General features: G+C 52.5%; 1 protein-coding gene and 1 long non-coding RNA gene across 2 annotated transcripts in view; one reads left to right on the top strand and one right to left on the bottom strand.

Moving 5' to 3' along the window:
• The first annotated feature begins 3,371 nt into the window (after positions 1-3,371).
• Positions 3,372-4,466, top strand: LOC132346642 (uncharacterized). Its single transcript, XR_009496564.1, has 2 exons — positions 3,372-3,564; positions 3,830-4,466. It is a non-coding gene; the product is annotated as an uncharacterized lncRNA (long non-coding RNA).
• Positions 4,467-15,112: 10,646 nt separating this feature from the next.
• GPR107 (G protein-coupled receptor 107) overlaps positions 15,113-18,015 on the bottom strand; it is a gene marked incomplete at its 3' end in the record, with an annotated part of 52,227 nt that continues 49,324 nt past the window's right edge. Inside the window, 1 exon segment of the mRNA NM_001099164.1 lies at positions 15,113-15,205. Coding sequence (NP_001092634.1) covers positions 15,113-15,205 — 93 coding nt within the window.

Below are 18,015 nucleotides of genomic sequence, written 5' to 3'. Positions count from 1 at the left end.
AATGGCCTCTGTTCCTCCTAACTCCGAACTGCTTCTAGGGCTGACATCCAGCCCGCCCCCTGCCAAGCCCCAGTGGGTTAAATATGGGCTGGGGACATCCCTTCTCCCCCCACCTCCACTCCAAGACTGCGTCCAGCAACATACCCACCAAGCACCACCTCGCTGGCAGCTGGATGGCTCCCAGGCTGGGGGCGGGAGGGCAGAAAAGACCCGCGGGCCCATGGAAGTGGCCTCTCTCACTTCCTGCCTAGCCCAGCAGCTGCTGCTGCTTGTGGTTCTCTGCCTCCTCTCTCTACCTGAAGGACACCTGCCAACATCTAGCTGATGGCAGGGCCCTGCCGGAGTCAGAGCGCCCCTGGAGCCTGGGGCCTGGGGACAGACTGAAGGCAGCAAACCAGAGACAAAGGGAGGTGTCACTTTCGGCTCCTCCTAAACGGACTGCCGGCTCGGGGGTCACTTGTCTCCAAGGGCGAGGTTTGGCCCTTAGCCTGAAAGACCGTGGAAGTCAGCACAGTCTAAGGGGCGGCGGGGGAGGCCCTGTAAGGACTTGGCCCCCGACTGCCCGTGTAGCCCGAGGTTCTCCCTGGTCTGCTGCGTGGCTGGGTTTCCCGGCAGGCCGCTCTGGAAGAGTAAATAAAGCCTTGTTAATAATTCTGTCTGAATCACCTGGCATGGCCTCTGGATGCTCTGTGCTAAGAGTGGTTCATAGGGGCCTGGAGAGACTCATTACTGGGAGGTAAAATGATTGAACATCCACGAGGCCACCTGCTAATGGGTTTTATGAGGCCTGGACCAGGCAAAGGTAGGAGTCCCACTACTGAGGGCCACCGATATGCAGGGTGGGCAAAAGAGCCTGCATGCGAATTCCGGAAGGGGTAAAATGAGCTTTATCTCAAAACCAAGGACATCAGTTTTAAAGATCAAATCAGTCAATCCTAAAGGAAATCAACCTTGAATATTCATTGCAAGGACTGATGCTGAACCTGAAGCTCCAATACTTTGGCCACCTAATGCAGAGTCGACTCACTGGAAAAGATCCTGATGCTGGGAAAGACTGAGGGCAAAAGGAGAAGGGGGCGACAGGATGAGATGATAGGATGGCATCACCAGCTCAATGGACAAGAGTTTGAACAAGCTCCGGGAGGTAGTGAAGAACAGGGAAGCCTGGCATGCTTTGGTTCATGGGGTCGCAAAGAGTCAGACATGACTGACTGAACAACAACAAAACGGGCTAAAGCATAAAGGGAACTTTATTGACCCATGCAACTCAGGAATCCAGCAGGATCTGCCTTCAGGCAACGCTTGATCCAGGTGTACAGGCTCTGAGAGGATCCAGGTCTCCCCTCTCCATTTCTGGCTCTGCATCCTCAGCACTGAGACCATTCTCAGGAAGGTTCTCCAACCTGCTGCAGGGGGCAGTTTAGGCGGCCCACTTGGTGTTTGCATCTTGCTGAAAGTGACCTACTTCCTCCCCTGCTAGCCAATCTATGTGGTGGGGTGGGGAGACAAGGGATGTGCTGACCAGTCTAAACCAGTTGAGAGCTTCAAGCCTAGAGTGGGGAGTATGGGGTCAGTCTCACCTGCACCACAAGTCTGAGAAACCTGAGGTTCCAGTGTGGGATAGAGAAGAGGAGATAAAAGTGTGAGAGGCAGCAGCAAAGTCCCTCACAGCGCTCCTTTGTGCTGTAATTATCAATACACTGATGTGATCCGATACACAGATCTGGGTGCAGTCTGAACACGTTCAGTTCAGTTCGGTTGCTCAGTCATGTCCGACTCTTTGCAACCCCATGGACTGCAGCACTCTAGGCCTCCCTGTCCATCACCAACTCCCGAAGTTTACTCAAACTCGTGTCCATTGAGTCAGTGATGCCATCCAACTATCTCATCCTCTGTCATCCCCTTCTCCTCTTGCTTTCAATCTTTCCCAGCATCAGGGTTTTTCAAATGAGTCCGCTCTTCACATCAGGTGGCCAAAGTATTGGAGTTTCAGCCTCAGCATCATTCCTTCCAAAGAACACCCAGGACTGCTCTCCTTCAGAATGGACTGGTTGGATCTCCTTGCAGTCCAAGGGACTCTCAAGAGTCTTCTCCAACACCACAGTTCAAAAGCATCCATTCTTCAGTGCTCAGCTTTCTTCACAGTCCAACTCTCACATCCATACATGACCACTGGAAAAACCATAGCCTTGACTAGATGGACCTTTGTTGGCAAAGTAATGTCTCTGCTTTTTAATATGCTATCTAGGTTGGTCATAACTTTCCTTCCAAGGAGTAAGCGTCTTTTAATTTCATGGCTGCAATCACCATCTGCAATGAATTTGGAGCCCACAAAAATAAAGTCTGCCACTGTTTCCCATCTATTTGCCATGAAGTGATGGGACCGGATGCCATGATCTTAGTTTTCTGAATGTTGGGCTTTAGGCCAACTTTTTCACTCTCCTCTTTCACTTTCATCAAGAGGCTCTTTAGTTCTTCTTCACTTTCTGCCATAAGCATGGTATCATCTGCATATCTGAGGTTATTGATATTTCTCCCAGCAATCTTGGATGAATGGATAAACAAAATATGGTATGTGTGAGTATGTATATAAAATGGAATGTTACGCAGCCTTAAAAAGGAAGGAAATTCTGAGACATGTCACAAACGAACGTTGAAATTATTACGTGAAGCCAAACGCCTATTCAGATCTTTTGTGCATTTGAAAAATGGGTTACCTTTTTATTGAGTCATATGAGTTCTTCATACATCCTGGAAACAAGACCATTCTGAGATATATGATTTGCAAATATTCGGGCTGTCTTTTCAGCTTCTTGATGATGCCCTTTGAATAAGTTTTAATTTGCATCAACTCCAATTTACCTTTTCTTTGTTGCTTGTCTCTGGTGTCATACATAAGAAACCATTGCCTAATACAGGGTCATAAAGATTTACCCCATGTTCTCTTTTAAGAGTGTTATAGCTTCAAGTGTATGATCCATTGAGGTAATTTGTGTATATGGTGTGAGGTACGGTTACAAATTTACTTTCTACATGTGAATGTCCAGTTTTCCTTAGCAGCATTGGTTGGGGAGGAAAAAAAGATCCTTTTCAGATTGAATTGAATGGTTTTGGCACCCTTCTCATGAATGCTTGGGTTTATTTCAGGACTTTGTATTTTATATTATTGAGCTATACATTCATACTTATACCAATACCACATTCTCTTGATCATGACAGCTTTGTAGTATGTTTTGAAATTGAGAAATGGGAGTCCATCAGCTTTGTTCTTTTTCAAGATTGTTCTGGCTACTGTGAGAGTGTTAGTCACTCAGTTGTATCCAGTTCTTTTTTTTTTTTTTTTTTTTTACAGGCCGGGGTCTGGATCCCGGGGCACCGAAGGGCCGCGGACTCTCTCGGGGCAGCCCCGCGCTCCGCCCGCTGGGGCCCGGCCAAGGCGCCCCGGGGTCCCTTCGCCGCCCGCACCCCCAGCGCCGCGCCGCTGTATCCAGTTCTTTGTGACCCCTTGGACTGTAACCTGCCAGGCTCCCTTGTCCATGGGATTCTCCAAGCAAGAATACTGGAGTGGGTAGCCATTCCCTTCTCCAGGGGATCTTCCTAACCCAGGGATTGAACTCTGGTCTCCTGCATTGCAGGCAGATTCTGCTACTATGAATTCCTCAAATTTGCACATGAATTTGAAGAACAAATGGTGAACTTCTGCAAAGAAAGCTGCTGGGATTTGGGCAGGGATTACATCGAATTCTAAGATCAATTTGGGGAGTACTGTCCTCTTTAACAATATTGTTTCCTGATCCATGAGTATGAGATTGCTTTCTATTTATTTCAGCTCAGTTCAGTCGCTCAGTCGTGTCCAACTCTCTGCGACCCCATGGACTGCGGCACACCAGGCTTCCCTGCCCATCACCAACTCCCGGAGCTTGCTCAAACTCATGTCCATCAAGTCGGTGATGCCATCCAACTGCCTCATCCTCTGTCATCCCCTTCTCCTGCCTTCAATCTTTCCCAGCATCAGGGTCTTTTCCAATGAGCCAGTTCTTCACATCAGGTGGCCAAAGTATTGGAGTTTCAGCTTCAGCATCAGTCCTTCCAATGAATATTCAGGACTGATTTCCTTTAGGATGGACTGGTTAGATCTCCTTGCTGTCCAATGGACTCTATTTAAATCGTCTTTCAGAGCTTCCCTGGTGGCTCAGCTGGTAAAGAATCCCCCTGCAATGTGGGAGACCTGGGTTCCATCCCTGGGTTGGGAAGATCCCCTGGGGGAGAATGGCTACCCACTCCAGTATTCTGGCCCAGGGAATTACATGGACCGTATAGTCCATGGGGTCACAAAGAGTCGGCCATGACCGAGTGACTTTCACTAATTTCTTTCAATGCTTTCAGAGTATAAATTTTACACTTCTGTTAAATTTGTCTGTTTTATTCTCTCTGATGCTATTGTAAATGGAAATGTTTTACTTTCATTGTATGGACTGTTCATTCCAAGTGTATAGAAAGGGTTGATCTTTGCATATTGACCTTGCATCGCCCTTGCTTTTGCGTCTCCATGCTTTACACAGCAGGCAGTCACTGTGGCAAAGCCTGCGGGTGGGGCAAGACTCGGGGCCAGGCCGCCAGCCGCAAGGCAGCAGCTGATGTTGTAATCCAGGTGACAGGTGTGCGTGGCTGGCCTGGCAAAGTGGGGAAAGAGAAATGGGTGGGCTGGAGCCACAGGACTGGGATGGGGTGGGAGAAAAGGAGTTGTCGAGGATAAGGCCCATACACCCCACTACATATAAAATAGGCAACAGGGAATGCTACTCAGTACTCTATAATGGCCCATACGGGAAAAGACCCTAAAAAAGAGTAGATATGTGTGTATGTATAGCTGATTCACTTTGCCGTACACCTGAAATGAATACAACATTGTAAATCAACTATATGCTGATAAAATGTTTTTTAAATGAACAACAACAACAAAAAAAGGGTAAGGCCCTAAGTTTTTGGCCTGGATCACATTTACCAGGAATTTCATTTTGAAAATGTGGCTTTGAAGTGCCTTTAAAACAAGCCAAAGGAAGGGAATTAATTCCTGGCAGTCTAGTGACTAGGACTTAGCACTCTTTCTGCCAAGTACCTGGGTTCAATCCCTGTTGGGGAACAAAAAAGTTCCATAAGCCACAAGGCACAGCGAGAAGAAAAAAAAAAGCCACCAGTTCCAGAGGCAGCTGAATAAGCCATTAGTAGCTCAGGGCAGCTCTAGGCTGGAAATAAAATCCCGGGTGTCAGAGAGTGGGAAAAGACAGCTGGGCAGTGGCCGAGAAGCTAACACCAAATGCATGGACACAGGAAGCCAGCTGTGGCCAGGCAGCTGAAGAAAGCTGGGGGTGAAGCCTCCAGGGGGAGGGTCCCATGGTGCTGTAAGCTGCTGAAGTCACAGCAGGTAGTAACCCAGCCTCAAAGACTGCAGGAGACTTCAGCCAATGGAACCCAGACTGCACTGAGATGGGTGTGCGTGCGTGCGTGTGTACACACACTCAGTCGCATCCGATTCATTTCTGACCCCACGGACTGTAGCCCACCAGGCTCCTCTGTCCATGGCATTTTCCAGGCAGGAATACTGGGGTGGGTAGCCATTTCTTTCTCCAGAGCATCTTCCTGACCCAGAGATCAAACCCGCACCTCCTATATTGGCCGGCAGATTCCTGAACCTGTGCCTGGGAGGGAAAGCAGACCTAAGAAGCTTGCCCTGTAAGTTGGGGGTGGGGGCTGCTGCTTAGCCTGGGGAGACTTAGTTTTTTCCCCAAGATTTTTGGGAAAAACTTGAACAAGCTGTACTGCTGGTGGGAAGGGGTCAGTTAAACTGGAAAGGGTGGGAGGAAAGAGGGGAGGAAGTAGGGGCAGCGGTCATGTGCTCAACTCTGCCCCATCCACCCCCATTCCCTGCCACAGCTCTCTCATCAGGCAGTGGAAGCCAAACTATTTATACTCTAGTTCTGCAAATACTAGTGTATTACATGCCTTCAGCCCTTATTGAGCTGAAGACTAGAGCCCAAGACCTGAATGAGATGCCTGCTACACACATAATTGAGAATGGCTGATGCAGAGATTCAAGTTCAGTTCTGCATGTTCTCATGAGCAGTTTCGTTGGTTTTTATGAAGGTCAGCATCCCTGGCAACTGGGAAGGACTGGTGTAGGGTGTGGTTCCTGCAAGGGGCACGACCCCATAAAATCCAGCCCCCAAACCGCACAGGCAGCTGCTCCCCATGTGCAGGGCCGGACCAGCGTGAGGGCTGGATGGATGTTCAGCAGTGCCCGCTGGGCACGCAGCTCAAGCCGGGGACGGCTCAGGTCTGTAGGAAGTCAGCGCTTTCTCACCCCACTTAGCAGCCGCGTTGTTGCACAGCCTGAGGGACTGTGCACCTCTCCACCTGCTGACCTGACGGATTCCAGGGAAGGGAAGGGCGTCCGGAGGAGGTGGCTGCCACAGGGAAGCAGCCCACGTGGGCACCAGGAGGACTCCATGGGCTCCTGGGGGTGGTGGGCTGCTCTCCGCCAGCAGATCTGGGTCAGCCCTGTATGACCAGCTCGTTAGAGAAACCAGAAGGCAGCTCAGACCCACTGGCACGGGCCTTCCTGCCCGAGTGGCACCCCGAGATAGAGGGTCCAGGTAGTGTCTTCTGCAGCCTGTGAAGCTCGTGTGTAGTTGACTCAGATACCTGTGATTCTAACCGGGGAGGACGAAGCCTCCTTGTTCCAAGGAGGGGAGTGGTTCAGCTGGCACCCCAGCCCCTGCCTGTACCCTCCTCACCCGATTACTGCTGCAACCCCGCCAGGCGGGCCCAGAGGATGCCAGCTCACTGCTGTGGGTCCAGGAGTCTGCATGGGTGGGCACTCAACACAGCCCGTGAAGTCCTGGGGCAGGTCTCAACCAGGGAGCTGGGCTCTCGAGGTGTGACCTGGCACAGCTGAGGCGGCATTGCCTGGGAGCTTGTTAGCCATGCAACCTCTCAGGCCTGGAGGAGACCTACTGAATCACAAGCCCTGGGCCCTTCGGGGGACTCACGCTTGCTCAGGTCTGAGACGGTCCCTGGGTCCTTCCCGCACCTTCCCTCAGCTGTCCCCTTCCTGCCTCAGCACCTCGCGCTCTTGACAGCCTCACCTGACTCCTGAGCTGTCCACTGTCAGAACACCCTGTCCCCTCTCCTCAGGCTTCATTCCACAGATACCCCTGATAACCCAAGGCCTGGGTAGAGTCAGGAAGGCGCTGCGGGCGAGGCATGGCCAGTAACTGGAAAATCTGGGCCAGAGGACAAGGACCTGAGCTTCTGTGAGACAGCGAACAGAGGGTCATCCGAACGTTCCTATCAGCACAGCAGCAGTGCCTGAGGCCCGTGACTCTACCTTCATTACCCCAAGGCTGGAGTCAGGAGACCCGGGTTCTCCTTTCGGCTCCGACGCTCAGCAGGTGGGCGAGGTGGAGGGTGGGACACAACCTTGTCCAGGCCCCCATTTTTGCTGCTTTACAGCCAGGGATCTAAATGGACAAGTCACAGACATCTCCTGATGGAGGAAGCCATACACCCAAGTGGGATCCCATGCACGCGACCTTCCAGAATAGACCAAACCACGGCATAAACATCAGAGCAGCAGCTGTGGCAGCTGTAGAAAGGGGGTGGTGTAGATCGACAAGGGGCACAGGGGACCTTACGGGGTCGTGGAAATGTTCCACCTCAGTTATGGGAGAGGCTGGAGCTGTTTATACACACTTAAAACTCATCCAACTGTATGTCTGAAAGGTAAATTTTACTGTATGTAAGTTAAACCTCCATTTAAAACATTTCTAGTAAAATAAGGGATTTGGAATTAATGACTTCCAAAAATGCTCCAAGTCTAAAATCTTGGATATCCTCTGATTTGTCTTTTTAAAACCATTTTTTCACTTGGGCCGTACTGGGTCATCACTGCTGTATGCGAGCCTTTTCTAGCTGTGGCAAGCGGAGGCTCCTCTTCACTGCTGTACGGGGCATCTCACTGCGGTGGCTTCTCTTGCTGCCGAGCTGGCTCCAGGTGTGCGGGCTTCAGCAACTGCAGCTCGAGGGCGCTAGGGTGCAGGCTCGGCAGCTGTGGCCCCCGGGGTTAGTTGCCCGAGGCACGTGGACTCTTCCCAGACTAGGGATGGAACCTGTGTCCCCCTGCCACTGGCAGGCGGATTCTTAACCACTGGACCACCAGGGCAGTCCGGATTGTTTGGATTCTGATGTGGGATAACTAGCAGGGCTGATGTGGGATAGCCAGCCTCGAAAGGGGGCAGACCTAAGCCTGTCGAGGTGTCGGCTTTGCCCCAGGTCTCTGCCGTCAGAGCCCCTCCAGGGGCAGCAGCGCGCAGGACCGGGCTCAGAAGGCACCCCCACCCCGTGGAGGCAGGACCCTCGTCAATGACAGCTGTTCTTCCATCTGTTCTAAGACACGGCCTCTGGAGTTGCAGCCACGTCTGTGTTTCGGTAGCAGCTGCACAGATCCGCTAAGACACAGGAACTTCTCTAGTAGGTGTCACTATTGTCAGCAGGAGTGAGTGGGAGGCATTCACTAATTTAATGAACAAAAAGTCACAAAGGAAAAAATGATGAGGGAAGTGGAGAGACAGCAGTCAGGAGTTGGCGACTTGGCTCGGATCACAAACATACATTTCCGCCATAGGATCTTTATTTTACATGTTTGCGTCACAGCAAGAGAATCCATCCTCTATATCACCCTGATCGGAACCCCCACCCGTTATATGTTTACGTAAATTCTCTTCAATGATCATCAGCGTTTAAAAAAGAAAAAAAAGTACTGACAACTCCCTCTGCATCCCAAACTAACCCGGAAAGCAAAGAATATTTACAGACATTTTCTCCCCCAAATGAAACTTATTTTCTGGATTGGATGTGTCTGAGTTCTTTTGAGGTCACATGACCAGGCAAATCCAATTTTACGATCTGCAGAAGCTGCTTAAGGCGTCAAGAAACCCCCTTGTACAGACAGGATTTTTGGATCCTTTTGTAATGAGTATTTTAAATGCTAAGAACGCTGACAGCTGGCTCCCTGACTGATCTGCCTGCCCACCACCAAACCTCAGACCCTGCCTCGAGAAAAGCTTGCTGTCTTGGGAGAAAGCTAAGTTCTCTGTCTGATCTTGACCTTTACTGACTTCATCGGGGACCCCCTTCCCAAACGGCCGGAAGCCCAAAGGTCCCTGGTGTGACAACGAGCGAATCCTGGCTCCAGCATCTCCCTGTTCCTCCCCTGGCTGCGTTTTTCACACAGCCCCGCAGGGGAGGTGCGTGTCCATGTCCCAGAAACACTATCTGTCAGGCACACACCGTGCAGAGTGGGCGGGTGCATTGCCAGGCGAGAGGAGAGGCCCCGGGGGAAGCTGGAGAGCATCCCGCTTGCCAATCAATAACTGCGTTCCAGGTGGAAGTGACAAGGACTAGCATCAACTCAGGTGAAGCTCTTAAGACCTCCTGCCCGAAAACACCGGGAGAGAAGCGGAGTAAAGGAGCAGATCTTCTAGAAAGTCTGGTGTGGTTTGTTTCTGATATACCAAGAGGTATCAAGACAAAATCTAATTTAACTTCTTCAGTGGGAAAACCATCAATTTACTGAATTCTTAAGAAGAAGAAGAAAAAGCCGCAGGCCACAGCACCCTGGACTCAGCCGATTCTGAATCTGCTCAAGGTTGGGGTGGGTCAGGGAAACAAGGGTGAGGCGTGGCGTGTGGGGCAGGAGGAGGGGTGGGCAAGGACCCGGCTCCTCTGAAGTTCAGCTGCCAGGCAGCAGGAAGCACCAATGGCCCCAGTGCTCCGTGGGGTGCATGGGGCAGACTGTCTCAGGCCCCAGGAGACGGCCAGAGCCGCTCACAGTGAAAACCAGCATCTGTGACAGGGCTCCTTGGTCGGTGAGGACTAAAACAAGACATCCGTTTCCATGTGGGGGCAGAACACCACACACGGTCGAAAGCGATCAGACATGCTCGGGATGAAATTCTCCTGAGCTTGGAAAATACATCCTTCTCACAGCTGCTGGCAGAAAATGATGCAATGCACCAAGGGCTTCAGCCTGTGTTCCCAGGCTGAGCCCACGTGGGACTGACAGGCCTGGGCCAAGAGGGGGGGAGGGGGAGGGGCATGTGGGTCGTGGGGACCCACAACGTGGGAGCAGACCCCTTGCCCTGACAGCCCTACAGAGTGGCATTATGAAGAGACTGGGTGCTGCCTTCACTGGCTGGATATGTCCAAGGGCAAAAAAAAAAACAACCCTGTAAATTTTACTCTAGAGTGGTTTCTGGAAAGAAAACTGGGCTCAGGCTCTGATCTGAGAAACCATCTTTTACACTAGAACGAGCTTCTCCTCACGAGAGCGCAAGCCCCCAGGGGTGCTCAGCGGACGCACCGCTGCTAAATGTCACAGCACCCAGGGACGGAGAACTAGGCTAGTGGGGTCTTTGGCCACTGCTAAGAGCCAGGGTTAAGAGATCAGTGACTTCAATCTGGAGAAGGAAATGGCAACCCACTCCAGTATTCTTGCCTGGAGAATCCCATGGAGGAGCCCGGCAGGCTACAGTCCATGGGGCCGCAAGAGTCGGACTTGACTCAGTGACTAAACCACCACCACCACAAGAACATCGTGACCTGACCACGCCCTGACATCAAGAACAAAGACTCTGACCCCAGAAGTAACCAGGCCACTCCCTCAGCTTTCCTAGAAAAGCACTTTGCTGAGTTTTCTGGGTGCTCAGCATTTTTTGTTTGTCTTTTCTCCTTGTGTGGCCCTGCAGGAAGGCTTTCTCTCCTCAATGTGTGTTAGGAGCACAAACTTGTAATCAGTACCAAGATGATATTCTAATCAATAATAGAATCTGTTTTTATTCTCAATGTGTTAGATTTGTCCCTCCTCACCCCAAAATGTTTACTATCAGCTATGCTTGGGGACAGAACATTTTCATTCATATAAATTATTTTCATAATCAGAGAGGAATGTGTGAGCCTGAGATTCAATTTTTGAAATAAAATGTTTACTCTGAAAAGCCAGACTTGTCCATAGGCTCACAGTAGCAGTTGGACAGTGGCAGTTGGACTCATCCTGTGCAGAGTTCAATTAATTCTGAAGGTTCTGTGATGTGTGGTCACCATGGTAATGTGGTGATACACATTCCACATTCAGTGTGTTTGCGAGCTGAGAGCTTCATGTATGGTGGCAAAGAGAAATGGGTAACCTGAATTGTTTGGGAGAATGTCTCATCCAGAAGGCGAGAAGAAACACCCCTCAAATGTCAAGAAACATCAAGAACCAGCTGGATGAAGAGAGTTTGTTTTTGGCCACATAATAGGGTGCACCCTTTAACTGACTCAACTGAAGAGCTCCCAGAGGACCAGCTGGAGGAGCTATCCGTTTCAACGTTGGAGGAAGAGGCTCTGCCCAACTCCACAGCCTGTGAACAAGCCAGTGAACACGCTCCCCAGGAGGACATGGCGGTGGAGCCGCCTCAGGCCGGGGCTGAGGACGAGCCTCTGAGGACGGTGGACGAATCCGGGGAAGCCTATGAACACGCTCCCCAGGAGGATGTGGTGTTGGATCTGTCCCAGGCTGGGGCTGAGGAACCGCCCCTGCATCCCCTGGAGGCAGCCGGAGCAGCCAATGAACACGGTTTCACTGAGGACCTGCCAGTCAACCCAACTTGTGACAAGACCGAAGAGACTCCATGTGTCTCCAAGGTGGCCCTTTCAGAATGTGAAAGTGACTGCTTCCTGGAAAATATTAGCAACAATGATGCAGAAGAGAACTCAGCCTCTCCATATGACTGCTGCCCTCAGACACCAGACGAGTACATGGCAGATAATGAAGATTCAGAGATGATGTCAGACAACTCTCTAATCAGCTCTTTGGAGAATGGCAAAAATGTCATCAGTGATGATGAAAAAGACCAGGAGGAAGTGTGAACGCGGGGCCCAAGTTGAAAAGGCTCTCGTCTGAATCCCTGAAGACCTGGACCCGGACCCCATCCTGGACCCGGACCCCATCCTGGACCCCAGAGGCGGTGGGGCCCACACAGCACAAGGAGCCTCATTTGGATCAGATTAGGGGAGGCCTCACTGCTTCTCTCCTGAGGGCCCTCATTTAGTACAGCTTCAGTTGTTTTGTTGTATAGATTTAGTATTAGTTTTATCTAGTTTTATCTACAAGTTCTGTATGTATCTGTATGTTCAATGTTTATAGGTAAGGTTTTTCATTAAAGTTTTAAAGTCTAAAAAAAAAAAAAGAGATCAGTGACTTCAAAAAATAAAAAAGGGAGAGATCAGCGATTGTTCTTACTGTCCAAGTACTTTTCTATCAAAATACACACAGCTTATTAAAGGAAAACAGATCCTTTACCTCCTAGAATCTCGCAGCCAGTGGCACTTCCGGTCCACAGCCGGTTTCTCAGAGGAGGCAAGGGTGTTTCTCGCAGGCAGATACGGGGAGCAGGGGCAGAAGGCGAAGCTATAAATACCACTGATCACTCCTGACACGCACAATCCTCTCTGCCCGATCCTCCAACACTGAAAGGGAGGGTTTAACCGCCCCGACAGAGCCCAGCACGGGCTGCGCAGGCTCTAACCGTCAGGCTGCAGCGAGCGGCTGTCAGCTGGGCAGAAGACCTGGCTCTGGACCCCAACCCCCATCCTCACTCCAGGGTGAGAGCTGAGCGCTGCTCACAGCTATTCAAGCGACAGAGGGACAACCACGTGTTTATGGAACAGGACGAGGAGCTTAAATAATTTTGAAAACACTTGCATTACCACTGCCCGGTCTCAGACTGGGGCCTTGATTTTCCTTGCTCATCGGCCTGACTTCAAACCTTCTTGCCAGTTACAACACAGGAGGTGGGCAGATGACCTATTTGTTAGGAAGGCCGCGGCCTGACTTTCACTTCGGATCCACTACCTTCTCTCACCCATACCGTCCTGGTCCTGAAGGGTCAGGACTGTACAACTGCAGCCAACTCAGCCCTTCCGTGAGCCTAGAGGTGCCCAGAGAGGGGGACACGGGGGTTTGAAGATGGTCGAGCCTGGGGGCTCCTGCCCACCTGTGACTGCGGGGGGCCAGGGCCTGCCCACACCTGCGCCCTCATCTGCGTGTACTGTCGTCCCTGTTTCCAGGCCAGGAACTGAAGACACCTCCATGGAGACCCTCAGGGTGGCAGGGGTGGGGGCTGGGGAGAGGAGGGGGTGTCCCTCAAACCTTTGGTTCCTGCCAAGAAGTCTATGGCCTTGTCAAGGACAGCAGCTCGCAGGACAAACAGCAAACGTGTCCTTCGGAGGGGAGCACCGGAGGGGGTATGGGCCACGGCAGGAGACACGGTCCTGAGGTGCGGGGATGGCGTCTACACACAGGCAGACAGGAGTCTGGAAAAATGTCCCTGTTCTCCGGGCCACTTCCTTCTGTCACACGGCTCCGAGTTAACTCAAAAAGAAAAGTCCCTTAGATAATACTCAGGGCATATTTCCTGGCTCCTGAAGACAGGAGAACACACAAACCTCCCCGAAAATATCTGTGGAAAGGCAAAGGGCAGGGTCAGGCCAGGGGCTCGCTCCTCTCCACACTGGGCCGGGACCGAGCCCCGTGGAGGTCTGCCAGGAGAGCACAGGGGGATATCAAAGAGCGCAGAAGGGCACGCGTCCTCACGGTCAGCTGGGAGGAGACGGGCACAGGGGAGGGGAACCACTGTTTTCTCAGTAGAGACTCTTCAGGTTCCTAAACCGGGGATGCTGAGCGGCACCCCTAAATCTTGTGGCTTCTCATCGACCCTTCCAGGCCAGCGGTCTGAGAAGCACCCCCAGCCGCCGTCACCGTCTGGCACTCAGGAGGCGAGGGAGGGCTCAGGCTTCTGACACACACGCGGGTGCTGGGAGCCACCTGCATGGCCAGCACCCCACATTCCTGACACGGTGTCTCAGTCCCCGTCTCGGGCCCCGCTACGCCCCGGGTCACGGTGGACCTTCTGGGCTTGCCCCGTTATTCAAAGGCCTCGGCTCCGAGCGGAGCGGCAGTGCCGTTCCCACCCGTGCTCAGCCCCACGCTCTGCAACTCACTGAGATTCCTGAAAGGGGCTCCCCACCCCCAGACCCCGAGAGTAAAACCACTCAGTCACACTGGAACACAGGGACGAGGTCCGCGCCACTCCTCCGTTCCTAAGTCCTGCCCGGCTCACAGGGAAAGCTTGCTTAGACTAAGGGTTTGCTTTAACAGGACCCCTCCTGCCCCAGGCTGCTCCTGAAGGAAAGTCCTTCCCATTCCCCCGCTTCTGAGCACACAGAACAGGGGCAGCTGTGAGAGGAGGGCCAGGGCCGCCGGAGACGGCGCTGCCCTGGGCTGCTGGGGAAGCCAGGGAAATCCCAGCAGGGGCGGCTTTTCGAGCTTAAGAACACAATTCTGTCGTCCATCAGGCAGCAAACCATTTGCCACCAGCAGAGCCCCGATGGACGGTGACACCACGGCCCTCAGACAACCGCTGCCCCTGGTCACTTTCAGAATTCGGGACGAAAGTCTGGGGCGACACCCGGGGCCGGGAACCCTGGGGCAGGCTCCTCATGCCTCACTGAGTCTCGACTTCCTTAGTAAAGTAACCTCATCTGTTTTCTCCCCATGGACGCAGCGACACTTGTCCCCCGCCCCCGCCCCGGCCTTCTCTGTGAGTCCCTGAGCCCCCTCTCGACAGCGGCTCGCCTCCTGATGCCCCTTCCCGGGCCGGAGGGCTCCCCCATCTGCCAGCGCTCCCTGCTACACACTGGGTCCCAACTGCGTCTCCCTGAAGAGCTCCCCAATTAAAAAGCGGAAATAGAAATTAAAAACAAAGGCTTCCTTTCCCCTGCCTCCTCTTACACTCCCTCCCCGCCACTCCCACCTGAAGGAGAATGCGAGCTGCCTGTCACCAGCGCGCACCCGGCATCCAGAAAAGAGTGAAAAGTTGGGTCTCCGTGGCGCTTGGCTCCAGCCGCGAGCTTTGCGGTGTCGCCGTCGCGAGGGGCTGATGCTCCCGCTGACCAACCGGACTGCGAATAAATTAGAAGTCTCTGCCAGCGCCCCTCCAAGCCGCTCCGTCACGCGCTGCCTTCCCAGTCGGCCTGTGGCTCCACCGAGCCATTGGTCACCTTCTTGACTTTCTTCATATTCTCCATTACCCCTGATGTCGTCACTCTGAGTGAGGGAAAAAACAACAACGAGGGAAACCTCAGTCTTTGAGTGAAAGGCTGCCCGCACTGCAGCCCAGCGGCAACCAGGGGTGCAGGGTGTTGGCTCTGAAGTCGGACAGACCCAGGTTCAAATCCTGGCCTGCTTGATGCGAGCTGAGCTGTGTGAGCGTGCCTGGTCACGTGACCCCGCCTTGTGCTGCAGGATAAACATGATCCTGACTTCCTAGAACTGTCATGACAGGCAGCCAGGTGCTCTGCTGTGCTGAGTCACGGCACGTCAGCTGTTAGCACAACCAACGTTAATCTCTCTCTCTTCCCGTCACAAAGTTATATATATATATATATATATATATATATATATAAAAAACTAGTCACAATTATGACACTATTATCTGTGTCGTAATTAACATTCTGGGGAAAAAAAGCTAATCAGCTATAGATACTTTATACTAAACAGCCACAGTGGCTCACTTCTGAGACCTGGGACAGAACCACGGGTTTGGAGGAACCTTCTGGGCCCAAAGACTCTTTGATGGTTACAGAGACTAGGAGTGAATCACGACATCCCTTGAGGAGGTAGGGTCCAGGAGAGGACAGCCTCCTGCCTCACAAAGTGGGAGCCAGACAGAGCCTGAGGCTCTCCGTGTTCACGACGCAGCCGCGTGGCTCCACCACAGGAACACCAAGCAGACACGAGCTCCCCCGGTCGGCGGAGCCCGGGGGACTTCAGGGCGCCGCAGCGACGCTGTACGCCTCTGTAACGGCGGGTACACATCTGTCCAAACCCGCAGAGTGCGCAACACCAAGAGCGAGCCCTGCTGTAAACTACGGGCTGGGGTTACGATGGTGAGTCAGCGCAGGTTCATCAGTTGTAAGGAAAGGGCCCTGTGGAGGGGATGCTGCTGATGGAGGAAGCTACGCACATGTGGGGTGGGGGGCACACGGAGGGAATATCTGCATCCTCTGTTCAATTCTGTTCAATGTTATGAAGCTAAAAACGTTCTACGAAAGAGCCTTAAAAACAAACACCCCGGCCCAGCATCTCTGAAGTACTCTAAGAAACATGAGGCACCTCTGTCCCCCATCGTGGACCAAGAGGAATTTCCTAATCAGTGAAGTAAAATTCACAGCCAACCCAGCACTCTCTCTCCAAGGACCCTTCCCATGCCCCCACCAACTCCCAGATCCTGTTACCTACAAATGGCAACTCAGTGGCTCTACACAAGGCACATCTAGTGTCTGTCCAGCTGGATCTATACAGTAGACAAACGACTGCACGTGGAGTGAGGAAAGAGAAGTTTTTCTCCCTTCTTTTCTGTTGTCATGTTGCTGCTGTGACCAAGCCTCGGGGTCATGCAGTCCTCCCCCAGGGCTGGGCTTTTCTCTTGGGTTATCTGTACTTCTGGTAAAGCCACGACCGGGAGGTGGTTCCTGTGGGAACCGAAGGATTCCTGCAGAGGCTGCTGGTGAGTGTAAAGTGTTGGTTCTGTGGCTGCCGCACCGTGTTAAGAAGGCAGAGGAGCTCAACACATGCGGACGCCGAGGGCAAGGCACCAGGCATCACAACCCAGGGATGGCTCAGACGGCAGGCTTGGGACAGCCTTTCCTCCCTTGCTTTCCCATAGGAAATACTCCTTGCCACATGATGGCCCAAATGAGAAAACCACATTCCCTCTATCATGACAGGCCTGGGGTGAGAACAGAGAGTGATGAAGCTGGAACTGGTGCTCTCAGGGGGCCTAGTGCCCAGCAGAACGGACAGTCTTTCAGATGGACACGCAGAGCCACCCCAGACATACAGGATGGAAGTGCCAGGACGCAGGCCTGATGACGGCCCAGGATGAGGAACCACCTCTACCGGGGTTGGGTAGGGGACGGGGGGATGCTCTGAAGCTTGTATTGAAAGATGAGGAACAGCAGCAAGATGCAGGTGGAGGGAGGAGGGCAGGGGAGTTTCTGAAAAGCAACCTAACAGGAAGAGGCGTTTTGTAAAATGTGGTCCCAAACAAATTACAGCAAAAAATAAATGTATACTTAACTCTGGGCTCCCCAGGTGGTGCTGGTGGTATAGAACCCACCTGCCAATGCAAGAGACATAAGAGACGCCAGTGCGATCCCTGGGTCAGAAAGATTCCCTGGAGGAAGGCATGGCAACCCACTGCAGTATTCTTATCTGGAGAACCCCATGGACAGAGGAGCCTGGTGGACTGCAGTCCACAGGGTTGCAAAGAGTCAGACACGACTGAGCAACTTAGCACACACGCATGCTCAACTCCAGGTGGACTCTCATCTGTGCCTTTTCAACCAGCGGTCCTGGCTCGGATTCTGTTACTTCTAGAAAAGGTATATCTGGCGGTTCCCCTGCGCTCCCCTCCACAGGGGTTTCTTCCTCTGCACAACAGGAAGCTGGTGTTTGGGGCCCAGAAGTAGGCTCTGCTTCCAATTACTATTTCCACAGAGGAGCTGAATGCATCCTACGCTGCCCGACCTGCCCGCCAGCCCAGCAGAGCCTGCCGTGGGTCAAGGCTCAGCCTCTGAACTGGGAAGAGAGAAAAGCTGCCTGTGCTGGAGGCCACACACTTCAAAGAGTGGACAGGGAGGGAGGAACTCAGCCGCAGGCGCGTCATCAGATACAACTGCGGACCTAGCCCATCAGAACTCATCAGTTTACAAGCAAATATTCTCAATCACTATTCACTTCTCTAGAAAATGACTGCCCCTTCCCGGAAAACAGGACCCTAGAGTCACTTAGCCTGTGACTCAGAAAAGCTCTTTTTACAGCTCAGATATAGGTCAAGTCACTGTGCTAACTGG

This window comes from Bos taurus, chromosome 11, assembly GCF_002263795.3.
Source record: "Bos taurus isolate L1 Dominette 01449 registration number 42190680 breed Hereford chromosome 11, ARS-UCD2.0, whole genome shotgun sequence".
NCBI lineage: Eukaryota > Metazoa > Chordata > Mammalia > Artiodactyla > Bovidae > Bos > Bos taurus.
The sequence above is the reverse complement of the archived record's forward strand: the minus strand, read 5'-3'. Positions and strand labels throughout refer to the sequence as shown.